We start from the raw sequence: 20,132 nt of genomic DNA, 5'->3' as shown, positions 1-20,132 counted from the left end.
TCCAATTCTCCCTTCACCATTTATTGAAGAGGGTATCTTTTCTCCATTGTATGTTTTTTGCTTCTTTGTCAAAAATTATCTGTCCATAGTTATGTGGGTTTATTTCTGGGTTCTCAGTTTTATTCCATTGGTCTGTGTGTCTGTTTTTCTGCCAATACCATTCTGTTTGATTATTGTTGCCCTGTAGTACAAGCTGAAATCAAGGAGTGTGATACCTCCAGCATCGTTCTTTTTCTTAGGATTACTTTGGCTATTCAGGGTCTTTTGTGGTTTCATACAAATCTGATGATTTTTTTGTTCTATTTCTTTAAAAAATACCATTGGGATTTTGATGGGGATTGCATTAAATCTATACATAGCTTTGGGTAATATGGCCATTTTAACTATGTTGATTCTTCCAATCCATGAGCATAGAATGTCTTTCCATTTCTTTGTGTCTTTTTCAATTTCTTTTAAAAATGTCTTATAGTTTTCATTGTATAGGTCTTTTACATCCGTGGTTAAGTTTATGCCTAGGAATTTTATTCTTTTTGTTGCAATTGCAAAACTAATTGGTTTTTTTGTTTCTTTTTCTGAGATTTCACAGTTAATATATAGGAATGCAATGGACTTTTGTACATTGATTTTTAGCTGGCAACTTTACAGTATTCATTTATTGTTTCTAATAGCTTTTTGGTGGAGTCTTTAGGGATTTCTATATATATATAGCATCATTTCATCTGCAAAAAATGATGATTTAACTTCTTCATTCCCAATTTGGATGCCTTTTATTTCTTTCTCTTGCCTGATTGCTCTGGCTAGGACTTCCAATACTATGTTGAAAAGCAGAGGTGACAGGGGACAGCCCTGTTGTGTTCCTGAATGTAGAGTGAAGGGCTTCAGTTTTTCACTGTTAATTATGATACTAACTGAGGGTTTGTCACATATGGCCTTTATTATGTTAAGGTATTTTCCTTATATACCCATTTCATTAAGTGTTTTAATCATAAATGGATGTTGTATCTTGTCAAATGCTTTTTCTATGTCTATTGATATAACATGATTTTTGTCCTTTATTTTGTTTATGTGATGTATCACATTGATGGATTTGCATATGTTGAACCATCCTTGTGCCCCTGGGATGAACCCCACTTGGTCGTGATGAATAATCTTTTTAATGCATTGTTGCATTAGATTTGTTAGAATTTTGTTCAGGATATTTACATCTGTATTCATCAGAGATACTGGTCTGTAATTTTCTTTTTTTGTGTTATCCTTACCAGGTTTTGGTATCAGGATAGCTATAGTCCTTTTGCACACTGAAGATGGAGAATGAATAATCTAAAGGTATTTGAGGTGGTTGAGACACAGTCTCTATTACTGAGACCAGTGAAGAACAATTCTCTCCTGATACAGAAATTATACTAGTCCCATAAATATACTTTGTTTGGGTAAAGGGATGCCCCTGGTGACTTCTGAAGGGGGTGAAGAGGATTGGTAAGTTATTACAAAGATGGTCTCTGATGCTGGCCCAGAAGAATGGTTAGAAATTTGCAGTGGGAAAAAAGGACCATGGGAACAACTTACTCCACACGGAGCCTTTCACTTCCTTAACTTTGAGACTCCAGCAGCCTTCACCTCACTCCACTTTGGCCACCCCATTCAAGGCTACATCTTGGGCTTTGTCTGTACTCAGAACAACTCCCCCTTTGAAATCTTAATTTTCCACCCTTCACTGTGATTACTTCTCATCCTCATTTCTGCTATTATATCTCCCGCTAGCCTCCCTTCCCAAGCTCCATTTCTTCCCAACTTGGTCTCTCCTCAATGAACCTATAACTTATAAAATGTTTACCTTCCCATCTTAAAAAACAGTCAACTCATTCCTTGATCTTATGACCACCTTTATTCCTCAGTCAAATTTCTTAGAACAGTAGTCTACACCCATGGTTCCATTTGTTTATCTCCTACCCACCCCTCTGAGGTTCATCACTACTGGAGTTCCTCCCTGTGATGGTTAATTTTATGCGCCAACTTGACTGGGCACATAATGTTTATTTGGTTAAACATTATTCTGAGTGTGTCCCTGAGGGTATTCTGGATGAGTTTGCATCTGAACTGTAGACCATGTAGAGCAGATGGAACTCCCCAGTGTGGGGGGCCTCATTCAATCCATGGAAGGCCAGAATAGAACAGAAAGATGAGTAAGGGAGAACTCATACACGCATTCTCTCTGCCTGATTGTCTTCAAGCTGGGTCATTGGCATTGGTCTTCTGCCTTCAGACTTGAACTCAGAGTGAAACTACACCGTCTTCTCTCCTGGGTCTCTAGTTTGCTCACTGAAGATTTTGGAACTTCTCAGCTGTTATAACCACTAGAGCCAATTCCTTATAATAAATCTCTCTCTCTTCCTCGATAGCTAGCTAGCTAGCTAGCAGATAGATAGATAGATAGATAGATAGATAGATAGATAGATAGTCTGGACCTCTCCTGAGGATCTCAAACTGTGTGACCAGCATCTCTACTGGAGTGTTCCACTGTAGACTCTAAACATGGTCTACATGTCTCTGCCTGGTCTGGCACTCCCTAGCTCTCCAGCTGCATCTTCAGCCACGTTCCCCATTGTTTCCACCACATGACTTTTGTGTATGCTGCTCCTTTTGACTGAAAGACTCCAGGTGGTTCTAGGTTCTTCCCTTTCCCTTTCATTTAGGTGTTTTCTACTTCTTATCCTTAGATCAAGAACACTTCCTGGAGAAATATTCTTATACCGTGAAATATATCTTCTTCATTTGTTGAAATTGTGGATTTGAGTTCATTCCTGTGATTTGATTAATGTCCATCTCCTAAAAAGAACATAAATGTATGGAGGCAGTCGTATCCTTGAACTTAGAAGAATGCCTGTCTTGCAGCAAAAACTGAATATTTTTATGTTGGATGGATGAATCTCACTCACTGCTAGTCCCACAAGTATCCCCTCCTTCTCCTTAGAGATCAGCTAGCTTCCCCAACAGTGAGACAGAGGCAGAGGAATTAGAGATATAATCCATGCTTAAGATCACGTACATGTCTTGCCACGAAACTGAGTACCCCATGGTCTGCTGGGCTGTGTGCCTCGTAGATGTGCTTCCACAAATTATTACTCACTCAATAATGACTACAGTCACCAAGAACCCAGCATTCAAATGCTCAAACTTACCAAGGCTCTGCAAGGGGCTGGAGGCTCTGAGTGGACAGAGGTGTTTATACCACCCTCTCCTTCTACCAAGGGCTCTGCTCTTATTGGAGAACCCAAGGGAAAATGTGATGGGTGCTTTTCCTAACCCTAACATCACTATCCCAAGTCATTTGCCTCCTATCCCACAAGACCATAGTACTTCTGATTCCTCATCCATACAATGGGTATAATTATCTCATTAGATATAGAGGTGATTAAATAAAATGAGCTCTGCAATATGCCTAGTACTTAATATATATTTAAGTGCTGGATACATATTTGTCTCTTTCTACCCCCAGAGAGGATGACATGGAAAAAATAAAGCTGAGGAACAGCTCATATATGTCTAATAGAAATCCAGTATGACTATGGGCAAATTCTCTAGGCAAGCAAGTTATTTTTCTTTGCAACTTTACTTCTTTACATACATTTAAATGGAAAAGTAAAAGACGACAAAAAGTAATCTCTTTTCTAATCCCACTATCCAGAGGAAACACTTCTTTCTCATTCTTTGATGACGTTATTGTATGCCTCTTGACATATCTACACATGGAGAATACAAAATTTTACATATTACTTTGTCAATAACTAGTTTAATTGTGTGCATTTAAGATACGATAAAATTTTTATGATTTAAAAATAATCTTTATGTCTGCATCTATTATGTGAATGAACTGTAATTGATTTAATTATTCCCTCATTGCTTTTTCTCTAAACTTTTTTGAATAATGTTGCGTTGAACACTTTTCTGCATATTTTTCTACACTTCTGATTAAAGTAATACGAATTGAGTACTTACTATGTATCAGACACTAGGCTTAGTCCTGGAATTTAGAAAGACTAAGATTTAGTCTCTGGTCTGAAAGCTCTTAATCCAGGAGGAGACAGAAGAGCAAAAGCAAGAGTTGATGAGTTTAGCTATAGAAGAAAGTTCAAGATGCTATGTGATCCAAAGACGAGTGACCACCCTTGACTGGGGGTAGTGAGTCACAGAAGTGTTTTTGGAAGATGTGGTACTTGGGCTGACCGATTGAGTGCCAGCCCTAACTCCTAAGCCTCACCATGGTGGCAGCCTCCCTTGGCTTTGTCCTTGGAAGTTCCTTCAGACCACCTCTTACCCTGATCTGCTTGGATTTGATGCTCTGTTGACTAGTAGCTGAGCCTACTATGCCCAAAGTGTCTTCAATCCCTGAGTGACACTATTTTCCTGCCCTCTGAGGCACATGGCTTCCATCCAGTGCTACTTGTGGCTTTGCTGTCATGGTTATAGATGGTGGGATGATGGTAATTGTTTAGCACCCCACTGACTTCACCCCTTATTTGTAGTGTCTGCTGATTTTCATGGTGTAAATGTTCCTAGTATGGCAGAATTCAAGCTACCAATGTGAACATGGAGTTGAGATGTGCAGTAGCTCATTATTATGTGCTATTTCTACCACACCACACAGGTGTAATGGGCACAAATAACTCCAAGAGCATGGATGATAAAGTAATTATGGAATAATGAATTTTGAGTATTACCTTTATTTCTAATATAATGTATTTAGTTGTAAGCTTACAAATTTAATTTTTAATCATGGATGTGTTTAGCAACAGGTTCACAGAACTCCTTAAAAAAATCAGCTCTAGGTCTTCCCTACACATCCAACTTAAATCAGCCTCTTTAAAACAGCTTATCATTTTTATAACATTTCTTTTTAAAACTTTATTCCTTGGCTATTACCATGACTAAGTGTAGGTCTTGATTTTCTCTTTCTTATTTTTTTTATTTTTTATGTTTTTGGTCTTCTTGTTTACTGGTCCCGTCTCTCACAGAGTGTGAGGATATGAGAACATGGGCTGCGTTGCTCATCAGTGTCTAGAACCATGCCTAACACATAGTAGGTATCCAACAAATACCTGTTGAATGAATGGGTATATGAATGACAACACTCAGGGACCTCACTCTGAGGTTGCCAAGCAAAGATCATAATGTAATGGCTCCAGAGTCTTGAGAGTTTATGTATATTTCATTTAATAAACCACTGATCAAATGTACTTGATTTACCAACTGATGTTATTATTAAGAAATGTCTAAGTGCTGCTAAGAACTCCTGGAACAGCCCACTATAAATCCTATTCTGATGAAAAGCATGACTTCATACATTAATTGCACTTATCTTGTGTGGGCATTGGTTGATAGTGGCCTTCAGATTTCTGGGTTGTCTGTGTGGGGAAAGTTCGACCAAAAAGAAGAATAACAGAAATGAGGTTCTGCAGAAGCTCTCAGCCAGCTGACTTGGCAGGGTGGGACTTTCCCAAGGTTTTGCAATGAGATATTGCATTGTTGTCTATATCTCATTGCGAAAACTGATCTGCAAAAAGGAGTAGAAGGACAAGTCCATGCTTCCTTTAGGGACACACCTTCGATGTTGCACAGACTACTTCTCCTTGAATTTCTTTGGTCAAATATTAGGCCTGTAGTTACAGCTAGCTGCAAGGAAGGCTGGGAAATGTAGTTTTTATTCTGGGAGCTATAAAGCTGGCTAGCTAACATTCAGAGCTTCTATTTCCATGAGAGAGAAGGAAGGCAAACAGGGTGACTAGGCATATACGCCACATCAATTTCTTCTTTGTCAAGTTGGTCGAGCAGTTTCTAAACATCAATGTAACTGCTATGCTGATTTGCCACACTTCCACGAAATTGGCCAGTAAGGAAAAATCAAGCTCATATGGATTCAGACAGTCTATTACTCAGAGCACAATGGGCAACATGAGTTTCATGTTTACATTGGTCCCCCTTGTCCCCCAAGTCCCGTGGGTGTCAGTGCAGAGTGAATTCATGTGGATGCTGAGCAACATTGGACCTATGTCACAGCTGAGGAGCGCTGAGCTTAGGAAACTCTCCTGCTCTCCAAAGAGAGGCATTACCTGAACCTTGGAATGTAAGCAAATATTCTCTGGGATAGGGAAAGAACTTATTGTCACAGAGTGTCCTCAGGGATAAAGATGCTCTCTGTCATACTGTCAGGAAACAAATCTGCCTTTGGTCCCGAGCAAAATACTACCATGTCTCCCTGAAAATAAAACCTAACTGGAAGATAAACCCTAGAAGGACATCCCCTGAACATAAGCCCTGATGCATCTTTTGGAGCAAACCTTAGTACAAGACCCGGTCTTATTTTCGGGGAAACACGGTACCTCCCTCTTCCAAGGCTGTTAACCTTGAAAAGATAGTCCAAGATGTGGAAATGCCAGAGAAATTACCTCCCAACATTCCCCCTTTCTAAATTCTGCTTAAATGTTTAGACCTAGTTAAATATTTAAGGGAATAACTCATGTTTTTCGAAACCCATAGATTTAGTTACTATTCTAATAGTGTATTAAATTCTCACACAGAGCTATAAGGGGACAAGGCTGGGGATGTTGATCTCAGCACTCTCTGGGGGTGGTGAAAAGTTAGAGGCAGCCTAGGTGCCCCTCACTGGGGAATGGAGACATCAAATGTGGTGGATACACACTATAGAATACTCTACACTAGTTTCTAAAAAAGCAAACCACTAGATGTACATGTATCAGCATGGCAAGATCCTAAGAACATGGTTGAAAGAAAAAAAGAAACTACCAAATCTATAGTACGTCCATGTACTATAATGAACTTGTACTACAACATCACTCATACCCTTGAACAAGACATACATGCTCCAGGGTTCCACGCATTTAAAAAATCCAAGGCTCATTAGTCAACATATTAGGGACGTTGTCTCTGAAGGAGGGGAATTGGCATGGGGAATGAAGATAAAAGAGAATGAATAAATAAAACAAGAGAGGGGGTTCTATGTGCCAGGAACTCATAGATTATGATTAACTCAACCTTCTACACATGAGGTTAAATGAAAAGGGATCAATAACCCATAGTGGTTGGGAAATCTTCAACTTCTGATTCAGTGAAGGTCAGCTCTAAGTTTACCAGGTTCACAACCGCACATCTTGTGACAGGGTGCCCACCTCTTCATGGCCATTGGCAACATCTCAGTGGTTTACAGGCTGGATTCTTGGATGCTCCTTCTAGATTGACATTGTCAAGTGCAATTTTCTTAGGACCCAGCATTGTCCTTTTTAGTAACCGCAGCACAGTGCATTTTACCCACATTAGATAAGACGGTAGCTTAAAAATCATTTACAAAATTCATGTCACCAGCAATCTCATCTTAAGTGGGTTTTTATTTTAGTACATGGATACGTTTTACCTTTTTTGCCAGAAATAGTTTTTTTTTTTTTTTTTTAAAGAGGCTATTAGTGTTTTTCTCAGGAGTAGCAGACAATTAAGTGTGTTCTCCTCCCATCCCAGATCTGGGGCATTTTTTATGGGAGATAGGATTAAGAATTCCATTTTCAGCTGGTGTGAGGAGAAAAGAGAAGTGTTATTATTTCGTTGTCCTAAAAAATCACTAGTTCAAAAAGGAAAGAGTGTTTAAGACCCGGCACCTTGGAACTGGGTGAAATGTAGTGTGGCTTTGGACTGACTATTCGTTTAAGCTTTATGGGCCTCAGTTTCCTTGTCTATAAGGAGAGGATGCATAGTTCACAGGGTTGTGAAACCATCCATGTGGAGAACTTGGCTCAGTGTCTAACGTGTAGTGTGCATGGAAATAAGTAGCTGTTTTTGCTTGTTCTTATTTATTGTGTGCCTGTAATATCACGGGTGCTGTCACATTCAATGCCCAGCAGCCTCCAGGGAAGAAGTGATGGTTGCAAGGCAGTCCTGGGGCAGAGGAAAGCTCTTCATCTTATGTCTACCATACTAGAAAAACACTGGAGTCAGGTAAAGGATACAGCGTCCCTTGAGGGTGGAAGTCAATGTTTTGCCTTTTATGTTCAACAACACTGAGCTGCCAGTCTACCATAGGAAATACTGATCAGACACCCAACGGCTCTTGGATAGAAATTATACTCAATTCTGTCTATATTCTTAGGAGTCAGTAGAAAGCCTGGCATATGAAAGAGGCTCAAGGAATCTTAAATAACAACCTTTAAAACCCCAATTTTAAAGACAAAGAAACTGAGGCATGGACTTGAGACCTGACTAAAGCTCCACAGTCAATCAGTCCTGGAATCCATTTGTTTTGAATTACAAATGTGAGATTTTTTGTTTTTCTCTCTTTTGGCAGACGTTTAGTCATTCCATCAAAGAATTGTGGGAGGGGAAGGGGTGGATTTCTAGCTACCTGTATTATTGGCTTGTTTTCTCTCAGTCCATTACCCTCTCCTGAGTAAATATTAGGCAGCCACTCAAGGCCTTGATGCCCCTGATTTTTCACATCCTTTCTGAACCTCTGACTTCGCGTCATTCTTTTATATTTTGTTTTTTTCCGTCGCTGGCCAAGAATGCTTCATTTGAGTTTCCTAATTTGAAAAAAACACAGTGAATGACATCTTCCTGCCTTCTTGAAGAAGTCTACTCTCCAACACCCACCAGCTCACTCCTAGCCCATCCTCTTATTTTATTTTCTTCAGAAAGTTTAGCTCTGCCTAAACTTATGTTTGTTTATTTTCTGTCGTCCTCCCAGAATGACAGCGTGGTGGGGGAGGCAGGGTCCTCTATTTCACTCCCTGCGGTATCCCCAAAGCCTACAATACTTCCACACACACAATAGAGGTCCTCAATAATTATTTGTGGTCCATATGCTTTTAAACAATAGCTTCTATTTACTGAGCGTTTAACTCTGTGGTAAGAACTGTACTGAATGTTTAAGGCATGTTTATTCATATTCTTAAAACACCCTGGCAAGGTGGCTCTGCCGTCCTCTTTAGGGAGCTCCCAGCAGTTAGGTAACTAGCTAGAGGACTCATGGCTGGATTCCCACCAAGTTTTCTCTCTTTCTTACCTTTGCTCTTTTGCAGCTGTGCTCAGCGTTCACAACATCACCTTGTATATAGTTAAAGCCCAGAAAGGTAAGTTTGCCTAGTGGTTAATCGAAAGGACCAAAACATAAATAAACAACAAAAAAATTCGGGATCCTGGCTCTGCATCTATGGGTGGAGGCCGGGCGAGAAAGGATTATTTCTTATCATTGTTATCATCAGGTGGTCGCAGGTTTAGTCCAACGCAGAAAACACGCTTCCCATGCTTCTGAGAGTCCCGGAAGGGCCACATCTGTCGAATCACCTGCTCACAGGTGACCCGGCGCTTGCAGAGCTTCTTCCTCCATCCTGGGCTGGCAGCCAAAAGTCAGATCTCCGCCCCACCCTCCCGGCCCCAGGCGGTGACCTGGAGCTGCCTGCGTCAGGACGACGCCCACTGGGGGCGGAACTGTGGAGGGGTGCTCGGCAGGAGACACCTTTGGAACCCGTCCTCTCCTCCCTCACCTCAGCTTAAAAACCTCCGCACCACGTGCTGTTGACACACCTGCCGGCGACTGACAGTGTCGCGCTAGAGACCTCACTCACCTGGAGCCAGCATGTCGGCGGTGGTCGTGGAGAGCCAGCGCATGGGCAGGAAGCTGTCTGACTTCGGCCTGGTGAGCCAGGGCGGCCCTCAGCTGCGCAGGGAGGGGAGTTTGGCCCCGGGTTCAAAGAGGTCCGAGGGACGTTGGTGTTTCCTACTTCTGTAAGCACACCGCAAAGTCTGAATCCATTTGAAAAAGATGAAATGTGCAGGAAGTCAACAGATACCATAGGTCCTCAACAATTGTTTCCTCAAGGAGGACTTCTGTCCTGCGTGGCTCTCAGGGGAAAGAAGGAGAGACACTGTAGGAGTTGCTATCTGGCTTCCAGAGCTGCCGCCAACTCGCTGTGTGTCTTTGGGCAGGTCCCCTTTCTTCCCTGTCACCTGCTTTCTCTTCTGTACGGGGGCTGGTCCTCAACGATCTGGAATGGGAGATGGGATTGTTCTGCTCTGCTCTTCTATGATGCTCATACAGTGCTCTCAGCCAGGGGGTTAAGTGGCAAAATTGTAGCCTCTTTTCACCTTTGAGAGAATATGAGGCATGATGAAGAAAGCGGGGCATGAAGAAAGTCTTAGACTTTCTTAGACCGGGGAAGGAGAAAATTACACAGAGAGGAACGTGAACAAGAGTTAGCCTTGGACTTGGAAGGGGAGAGAGCCCTCAATGTGACTTGGGGATAATGCTCAGGGTGTGTCCCAGTCTCTGGGATTTGTTGCTTTTCTCTTGAGGTGAATGATGGCAGAATACATTCTTTAACTGATTTATCACACTCTTGGGCGTTAGAGTTCAGACATCACCCCCAGCTCTGAGTGACTCTGCAGGCACCTAGTGTCTGGAGGGCCAGTGAAAATTGTCTAGAGAACAGGAAGGTTGGGGAGGAGAGGGTGATTGATGCTTTAGTATAACCAGAGAAACTGCAGAACTATGGACTGACTTTTTTTTTGCATCCCAAGAGAAAGACTTCCTTTGAAAATGATCTGTGGAGCTTGGGAGATGGCATGACTTGTGTTGAAGAGGGATAGCATGGGGGCCAGATGGGTCCCAGCACAGATCCTGGCTCTGTCCTCATTGAGTTTCTGTGTTGCTGGCAGCAGGGTTCCCACAAACGTGGGGGGAGGGTAGAGGTAACAGTAGGGTTAGGGAGCCACCAGAACTTAAAGTTTTATGTACAAAGCACTTAGAAGATTGAGAACCCCAAATTGTCACTCTCCGTGACTACGGGTAAACAGGAGGGTACCCCCTCTGCGTGGAAAGTAGGCTATTTAACTTTGCAGAGGCTCAGGTTTATTCATTTGAAAAATTGGGATAAAAATACCCACATCCTAGGGTTGATATGAGAATTAGATGAAATAATGCCTATAAAGCTCTTAGCACAGTTCCTGGAAGCATATGAAAGTGCCACTGGTGCCTAGCGGGAACTGATTCATTTGTTCAACAAAATGTGTCTGGAACACTGGCAGGAGGGACAAGCAGTGAGTCGGGCACAGTGACCGGTATAGCTTCGTCACGGGACATAAAGTCAGTAGAGCTGGGCTCTCATCTTTGGTTTTCCTCAGCAATGCATTGGGAAAGCAACCTAACTGGGGCAAGGAGGCTCTGTTCGGTATCTGTAAAACTGGGGGAGGGTTTGGACCAGAATAGTCTTTAGGACTCCTTTCGGCTCTGACAGTCTGCAAAAAAAGACAGTTGATGCCTTTGTGAAGCTCCTAACTTAGATGAAGGGTACACAGTGAGTGCAATTCTGATAGAAGGCTGGAGGGCATATGATATGTCAAGCACTCTATATATGCGACAAGCACAACAATCCTGCAAGAGACGTTGGCTCATTCATTCACCTGATGAAGACTTATTGAGCACCTACCTACTATGTGCCAAGCACAGTAGAGTTTCTGCCCTGCTGAGACTTAAAATTCTGGTGGAGGAGACAGACAATAAAAAAGTCAACCAAATGAACATATAATCTCATGCGGAGATAGTGCCGTGAAGAAACGTAGAGTAGAGCAATGGAATAAAAGATAAGGAGACTCAGAAATCACAGCTCTGAATGGCAAAGCCGGTGTTCTAACCCAGATCTGACTGGGACACCTGGCACAGTTCTCTACCCCACAGCTTCCCCCTGTAGCTAAATGCTAGAATGTAGAGAGAGAGTGTGTTCATGGCAAGATGTTTGTATCTTGTTTTCAGTTGTCTTACACTGTAGATCGGTGTGTGTAAAATCACACAGGCAAATATACACCTTCTATTATGCCCCCCAAAAGCACTAAGATTGAAAGGCAGTGCCCCTGGAATATCCTTGCCCAAGAGTATTATTGCTTGTAAATTTGAAAAGTGTTCTTTCCCAAAGATAATACATGTATTTGTTAGGCACAACCAAAGAGAATATATTTCTATTGTTAAATGTATTGCTCAATCATTAAAATTCTTTCCTTCCTGGTTCCTAGTAAGCTTCTTTCTCTCTGCCCTATTTCTTCCTATTAGTGTCTGAGCTCTACCTTGACCCATCTTGGATGTACCTGTGTTTCTAAGTCAACTCACATGTCTGTTGGAAACAAATAAGGTAGAGATTATGAGCCAACAGAAACATGTTCTGGAAGAGATTGCCCAAGGTCTAATGCTGGATCAACATAGCAATGTTGGAATTAGTATCCACCCAAGGCCACATCATTTCACAAACTTCCATGAGCTTCCTTTCCCCTAAGGTCCCTTGGCCTTTGAAAAGGGGTCCTATAGTCTCACTTGCGTCTGTGACTGGGAGGCAGAATAAGGACTTCAGTTGTTCAAGTCCAGGCCCTGCCACTCATTGTGTCCTTGTAAAGCCACTTAAACTTGCTGAGTCTATTTCCTCATTTGCAAAATTAAAGCCCCCGCTTCATGGGGGCTATTGTGCGGACTAAGTGAGCTGTTACATGTAAACTCTTAGAACTGTGCTAGTTGCTGCCAATGATGAGGCTTATTCACTGTGAAAAGTACCAAGTATGGCTCCTGGCACATAATGGGTACTCAGGCAATGGCAGGCCCTAGTACTATTATTAAGAACATCAAAGAGGAATGACTTATTGTACAGTAAATGTGAATTTGCAGACACATTTGGGAAAAGTCATAATTTAAAAAATAGGATGTATATTTGTCAGTGGTTTCAAAATCTGCCATGGTTAAGAATCATCTGGGATGCTTTTGAAAATGCAGATTCTAAGATCCTACCCCAGATATTCTGATTTGATAGGTTTGGGAGGAGCCCAGGAATCTGTCTTTGAGCAAGGAATCACCAGGTCATTTTAGAGTGGCGATCTAAGAAACAGTCACCGAGAAACCCTGATTAGGAAGTATTTGGGGAGAATGGGTGCAGGCATGGGTAAGGAGTCGTACTGAGTAACTGGGGAGTAGACTAGAGTAAAGCCCTTGCTTTGGAAGAAACTAAGGCCTTAATATATGGACCTTATGTTCATAGCAGAGTGAATTGTATAGAATGATGTTTAAGAGCCTGAGTCAGCTCCTTAGAAGGGGGAGAGAGAGGGGAGCCATGCATTTACCCCAATGAGGAGTTGAAAGGGCAAGGAGGAAACAAGTTTGCTGTGGGGGCTCGGGGGAGGTTCCTATGGCTGGGCCTCAGGAGACTCTTGAATATCAGGAGGTATTTGATCCTGCTGGCCATGGGGAAACTGAGGAACTCTGAGTAGAAGGATGTGAGCCAAATTCTGTGAGGGCTGAATCAATGTGGATCGCTAAGAGCTGGGATTAGTATGGTGGCAATGGGAACAGAAGGACCTGACTTCTAGAGTCATGTCTGCAGAAGGTCAGATTGGACTTGATGATTGGCTGGACATGCACAGCAGTGGGAAGTTGGTGCTGATGGAGTTTCGAGCATGATGCATTTGAGTCTGAATTGCCCCAGTCCTCGGTGACATCTGTGGAGACGTTTCAGGAATATGTTACTTTTCTTGGAAGCCAACAGGATAAGAGAATGTTGCTAAGGGAACTAGAAACAGGGACATTCTTTGTCATTGCAAGGAAACCAGGAAGGACTAAGGGCTCAGTGGTAGGAAGAAGACTGACGTCAGAAACTCATCTGCATATCTTTGGCAGGGCTTAAAAGACGGAGAAGGCAGGGTAGGGTCTGTAAGAAGTTGTGATTTGTAGATAATACGCTGGGATCAAATGGCCTAGGTTCCTATCCTAGGTCCACTGCTAACTGTGTAACTATGGGTAAGTTATTTGACTTCTCTAAGGCTTCATTTTGTCATCAGTGAAAGGAGACACTTGGAGATTAATAAAGCCTACCTTCTCTAGATTGTTATAAAAATTAAATGAATCATCCAAATCAAGTGCTTATTATAATGCCTGCAATATTATAGATTCTGAATAAATGATGTATTAAAATTTTTTTAGAAAGATAACATCATGGTTCATATAGGGATATACAACTGTTCAATTTTCCAGTTCAGTCTTCCAGTTCTAATCATACCAACTGATAATTTTGGTTCTTCTCCCACTCCTCTGTTTCGGGTGAGCTTTTGGGAAAATCTGAATTTTCTGAATTGAAAAAATTTCGTCCTAAGGGCCATCAGTATTTCTGTAGGGTTTATTGTGCAAAGTCACTGACAGAACCTGACCAATACAGCCTTCTCGCTGAGATAACGTAACACCCATTCCACTAATTTCTTTAACTTGCGTACAAGAAAGCAATTCTTCAGCACATTTTGTTTCTTTCCAGTTTTAGGGACATGCTGCTTCTTTGTAGGCACACATAGAACTTTATATCTTATTACAAAATTTAATATAAAAATTTTAAAAGATTTCAGCAAACTTTCTGGAATGCCAACCATAATCCCACTGTAATTTGCTGTTACATGCATGTAGAAAGTGCTAGATCCTTGATATTCTTCACTATTTTGTTTAAGATACCTACCTTCTAATAGGTTATTTGTGTACTTTTATATATTGTGTGACTATTTTTGTACAATTGGATATCTAAGGTCCTAGTATATAAGAACAAGTTACTGCTTCCTTGAGACCTTTGCCAAAGGCTAAGAAGCCATTCCTGCATATATATATATATATATATATATATATATAATATTTCCATCATTTTTATAGACTTCTCTTAATATTCTATTTAAACAATTTTATCTTCTTTTCTCATCTGAATACCATTTAGACAGAGCTTATAATTAGCATGATTTTACAGGTAAGGACACTAAGAAGGCTAAATGATTTGCTTAAAGTGGTCCAGCTGGTAAGTAAAAGAGAGGATGCCAACCCAGGTCTTTAGACTCAAAAGCCTGCATGTGTTCTATTTTTATGACTTTCCTTCATATATTGTTCAACGTTTTCTTGGGATGCTTTTTGAACCACCTCTAAGGATTTTTGTTGTTGTTGTTGTTATTTGGTTTACTATGTGTCTATTAAGCCAAATTTTGAGCTCCTGGAGGATGGGGCATTGTCTTTTTCATCTTTGTATGTCTTAGAGCCCTGGCACTTGGTAGGTGCTCATTAAAAGTGTTGAATATAGGGTGATGGGCGACATCAGTGAATGATTGAAGCTTCCTAAAGTTGAAATCTGACCTAGGACCATAATTGAAAATATCACTGCCCTTGACTATTTATTTTCCACCACACTGTATACTTCTGTATAGAATATATGTAGCTCTTTGTATTCCAATGCTTAAACTAGAAGTTCATGATGGACTCTTCCTTGCACATTTCACAGGAATGAATAGCAAACTGTAGAAAACATTTTAACCAAGTGCATTTAATCCTGTAGGAAACAAGCTATATTGAAGACAACGCCGGATCAAATGGTGCCATATCACTGATATTCTCACTCAAAGAAGAAATTGGTGCTCTGGCCAAAGTGTTGCGCTTATTTGAGGTAAGAGATTTATTCATTTCTGCCATGGGTAATGGCATCGTTGACTTCTGTGTCATTTTCTGGTTGGATGCAGTGAACATAGGATCTGGAATCAGAAGACTTGATTTTCAGCTTAGCTCTTACATTAACCAACTGTGTGACTATGTGGTTGTCTTTCATTTTCTCTGAGTTTCAGATTCTGCATTCCTAATCAGAATCATTCAGAATTACTGCTTGCACACCCAGGAAGCCAGCCCAGGCCTCAGAGTTCTTTTCTCAAACTTTTCTTGAATTAATTACTACCTTCTCAGTTTTCCAAAACACTTGTTTCCTTCTTTGTTTTATATATATATTTAGCACTTTTAACTGCAGTGCTTATTTTCCCTAAGTGTATATATTTCTCTCTGGCCCTGGATAGTTTCCTCAGTCAGGAAACCTTGGCTGAGTCACCTTATATCCTCTACAGACCCACATTTTTATATATTAGAGTATTCAATTAGGAATGAAATTAAATTTAAATATAAGCAAAAGAAAGACTTTTCTGTTACCCTTTTGCCCTGGATTTTAAGAAGGAATATTTTTGAGCCAATTAATTTTTACCTCGAGTTCTTTATTAAAATTAACTCTGATGACTGAATGCATAAGTAAGTGGAAAAGAGACAAATCTCCCTTGCAGAAGAATTCCAAATAATTTAAGTAGACACTCTGTACTCAAAGAAGGACAGCAAAACTCCTCACTCCTTGAGTGTGGGCAGCATAGAGTGATTTTTTTTTCCCAAAGAAAACAGTATGAAAATGGGAGGAAAGGGTAACTTTTCCGTGAAGAACTCAACAAACAGTAGCTCAGCCCGGTGATCAAGGTCACCATCAATAGTGATAAGTCATGTAGATAGTATGTACCTTTGAGATGATGTGACAAGAATGGCACTTTACCTCTGAGCTCTTCCTCCCTAAAACCCATAACCCCAGTGCAACCATGAGAAAAAAAAATCTGACAAATTCCAATCAAGGGACATTATACAAAATACCTGACCTGTATACCTTAAAATTGTCAAAGCCATCAAAAACAAGGAATAGCTAAGAAATTGTCATAGCCAAGAGGAGCCTTAAGGGACATAATGACTAAATGTAATATGGTATCTTGAATGGGATCCTAGAACAGAAAAACAGACATTAGATATAAATAAACAAAGAAATTCAAGTACAGTATAGCCTTTAGTTTATGATACTGCATCTATATTCGGTTATTGATGTTTCACCATCAATAGAAGACGTTAATGATAAGGAAAATTGGGTGTAGAGTATATGGGAATTCTCTGTATTAGCCTCTCAATTTTTCTGTAAGTCTAAAATTGATCTAAAAAAATAAAGTCTATTAAGGAAACTTAAACTTGGCTATCCCAGAAGGGGGTGGGGAGGGGAAATGTCAGCTTGAGTGACAGCAAGCAATGAGTGGAGACGAGAAATAGGGTGTTCTCTGAATGACAAGCTGTTCATGAGAAATAATATTTCTGTAAAATGTTCCTTTCTAGTATTTTAGCCTTTGTATTATGCAGTTAATCAGCATTTTCCCCATGAGAGGTCAGGCCTTAGTCAGAGTTAATAAAGTAAATAATAGTAAATTAAGAGAGGGTTTTCAACTTAATACATAAACCACAAGTAACTAAATTACTCAGACTGGATGAAATGTATCCTAGGAGAGGGGGCGGGCGGAACTCTGGGTGAACTTTTTAATATTGACTGAGGAGACATTTGTTGGTAACATTATATAAGTTTCAAGTGTACGATTCTATAATTCATCATCTGTATATTGCATTGTGTACTCACCATCTGGGGTAACTTTTTAAAGCATTATTTAAAATTTCCATTGCCCTGGTCAATAAGTGGTGTTATTATATGCATTTACCGAGGAGGAAACAGAGGTTCCTGTACTGGGTGACTGGAGAAAGGGTTGCTATGAGTGTGTATTGATTTTTTTTTTCCCCGGACCTATTTCAGAAGTTGCACTAGACATTGTACAGGCCAGCAAACCTTCTATCCTTATTACCAGCCTGGCAAAATGCAGAGTTAAGTTATAATCATTCAAAGTACCAAGGCAAGAAAAAATCTCATTCTAGTATTTGTGGAGCCACATTATGTGATAAGCCAGGCGCGGATGATGCTTCATTTCATTCTCATTCAACTCGGTGAAGAAGGTATTAATTACTCCATGAATGAGGGAACTTTCATTCTGAGAGGCGACCACGGCTAATGTGTGGTGGGTGGAGATGGGGTTGAACTCTGGCTCTCGGGGTCTAAAGCCCGTGAGCTCCCTCTGACCCCCACACCTCTGCCAAGTATAGCTGTCTGTGCACATCTGAAACACCTCCGCAGATTGTTAAAAATGCAAATATTCTGGCCCCATCCTCCCATTCTCTAGGGGGAGGGGAATCTGTAACCAAGTATTTTTTCTATTTTTCAAATTGAACAATGAGTCGAAGTACAAGAAAAATAACTACCCATAATTCCACCATTGGCAATCAACCACTGTCCACATTGTGACATATTCACTTTCATTTTTTTCATGTATGATTATGGTTTCCAAAATTACAAATTAACATATTGTTTGTTAAAAATGTTTAGAACATTTATGATACAGCTGTAGTCCTCTCTGATCACCCCTCAATCCTGTCACTCTACAAACTTCCTGGTCGAGGCAGCGTTCTTATGAGTTTAGTATATTTCCTTCCAGTCCTTTACAAAGCTGTATTGATATTGATAGGTACCATGCTATGCGCATTGTCTGGAAACCTCTTGGAGTCAGTTCAAGGGCACAGAGTCAGTTCAAGGGCACGGATTCTGGGCAGACAGGCCTGTGGCTTTGGGAGGGTTGTTTGATTTCTCTGTGCTTTCAGTTCTTATCTGTAAAAAGGGAATAATAATAGTGTCTGCTTCAAAGGGTAGTTCTGAGGAGTAAATGACGTAAGAATACATGTAAAACCTTCCGAGGAGTTACGTAGTAAGTGTTCAGTAAGAATTGCTACATATAGTTTTTGAACGCAATGTTTTTGAGAGATATAGTTGTGTTAACATGCAGTTCAAGTTCATAACCTTTACATTCTGAAGAGTAGTTCTGAAAATGTGTACTCCACGTGATGGAAGCTTTCTTAGCCCCTGAGCACCACATACAAGGCATCCTGGCTCCTCAGAGAACAAGAGAGGTCTGCAGAGTAAGGGCAGGCTTCTCCCAGGATGGCCAGGTTTCATGCCCTGCCGGAGAGCCCATCTTGTTTCTCAGATGATTAGCTCCCAGGTCACCATTCCATGAAGACATGACCTTCTTTGCCCAGGGGCTTGTGGCTTTGGAGACCTCAACCACTAACAACATCAGAACACAACACAATGGGTCTGAGGTTTATAATAGAGACACAGAGGTGCTACGTTTATATGTGTTGGGGGGGGGGCAAAGAAGCAGATGTTTTAGTGAATTGGGACCAAATTCCAACTATATTAGGAACAGACCGAAACCTCTACCTACTACCTACAAATGTCCCACTGTCCTCAGTACATTGTTCTAACCCTCAATTCTTTATGGATTTATTGAAACATTTTCCATAACTCTCTAGTTTTTAGCTTCCACTACTTCATGTCCCGTGTTTTCTTTTAGAAAAAAAAAGGTCTCTTGAATCTTTACTGCAAGTGGCTTAGTAATGGGTATAAGATTAGAAGCAGACTCCTTGGGGAAGGTGCAAAGAAGAGGTCTCCTTTCCTCCACCAGCACTCCACTATTCACCTTACTGTGGTATATTTGTGAGTTCACGCAAATCAGCAGATATACGGAGCTCTGAAGTGCAGGGGTATGTTCTCTTTGCATCACTGAATTGATGGAGACACTGAGGTTTAGATGAAGCACGCTGCCCAAGGCTAGACACTTGGAGATAAACATTGCTTCAGCATTCCCCCTTCATTTGCACAGTAGAATGGTCTTTTGGAAACACACGGAAAAGGCATAGTCTGTTTGTCACATTCACTGCCTGCACTTGACCTCTGCCCCGATGACCCATGCCTTCCCCTCACCAGATATTCAGTGAGCTAAGACTCTCTCATTTATGCCTTCAGTTAATAGTTTTTGAGTATCTACTGTCATCAGACCCTATGTAGGTGCTGGGGAGACTGTGGTGAGCCAGGCATTGTCCGCCCTACAGGCCTTAGATGGGCTCAGGTTTCCGTGAGCATTCTTAACCCAGCCTTGAGATAAAGTTGGCCAGGAGTGGTTTCTTGCAGACAATGTTTAAATGGAAACTGAAGGGGTTAGCCAGGGGAGAGGCAGGGGGAAGTAAATTCCAGAACAAAGAGACACATGACTTGAAGTGAGAGAATAAACAAGTGGTCAGTTCACAAAATCTTCAAATCCTTTCCCGCCTGCCAATCTCAGCATTCCTGGGGACAGAGGCTGGGTAGCAGAGGGGACATCCAGGCAGATACGTGGTTCATTACTCTACAGTTTGGATTTTAAGGCTTGCCAGTGACCTCTGGGCCTGGTGAGCAGGACAGGACCAACAGTGAATCACGAGGGTTGCTTTTACCCCTTTGTGGCCTTAGGTCCAGGGCATAGGTGCACAGTAAAATGTTTACAGGGAACATTTCTACTTTAATCAGAGTAAGAAGAGCTTTGAGTCC

The 20,132-nt window shown here is 41.1% G+C and overlaps 1 protein-coding gene across 1 annotated transcript in view; it reads left to right on the top strand.

Annotated features, from left to right (window-relative positions):
• Positions 1 to 9,537: 9,537 nt before the first annotated feature.
• The window catches only part of PAH (phenylalanine hydroxylase), a 60,482-nt gene continuing 49,887 nt past the window's right edge, over positions 9,538 to 20,132 (top strand). The window contains exons 1-2 of the mRNA XM_019732085.2: positions 9,538 to 9,697; positions 15,387 to 15,494. Of these exons, the coding sequence (XP_019587644.1) occupies positions 9,638 to 9,697; positions 15,387 to 15,494 (168 nt within the window). The 5' untranslated portion in view covers positions 9,538 to 9,637. The remainder of the gene's footprint in view (positions 9,698 to 15,386; positions 15,495 to 20,132) is intronic.

The sequence above is a fragment of the Rhinolophus sinicus genome, linkage group LG02 (genome assembly GCF_036562045.2).
Source record: "Rhinolophus sinicus isolate RSC01 linkage group LG02, ASM3656204v1, whole genome shotgun sequence".
NCBI classification, from domain to species: Eukaryota; Metazoa; Chordata; class Mammalia; order Chiroptera; family Rhinolophidae; genus Rhinolophus; species Rhinolophus sinicus.
Note: the sequence above shows the minus strand (reverse complement) of the source record. Positions and strands in the feature narration are given on the sequence as shown.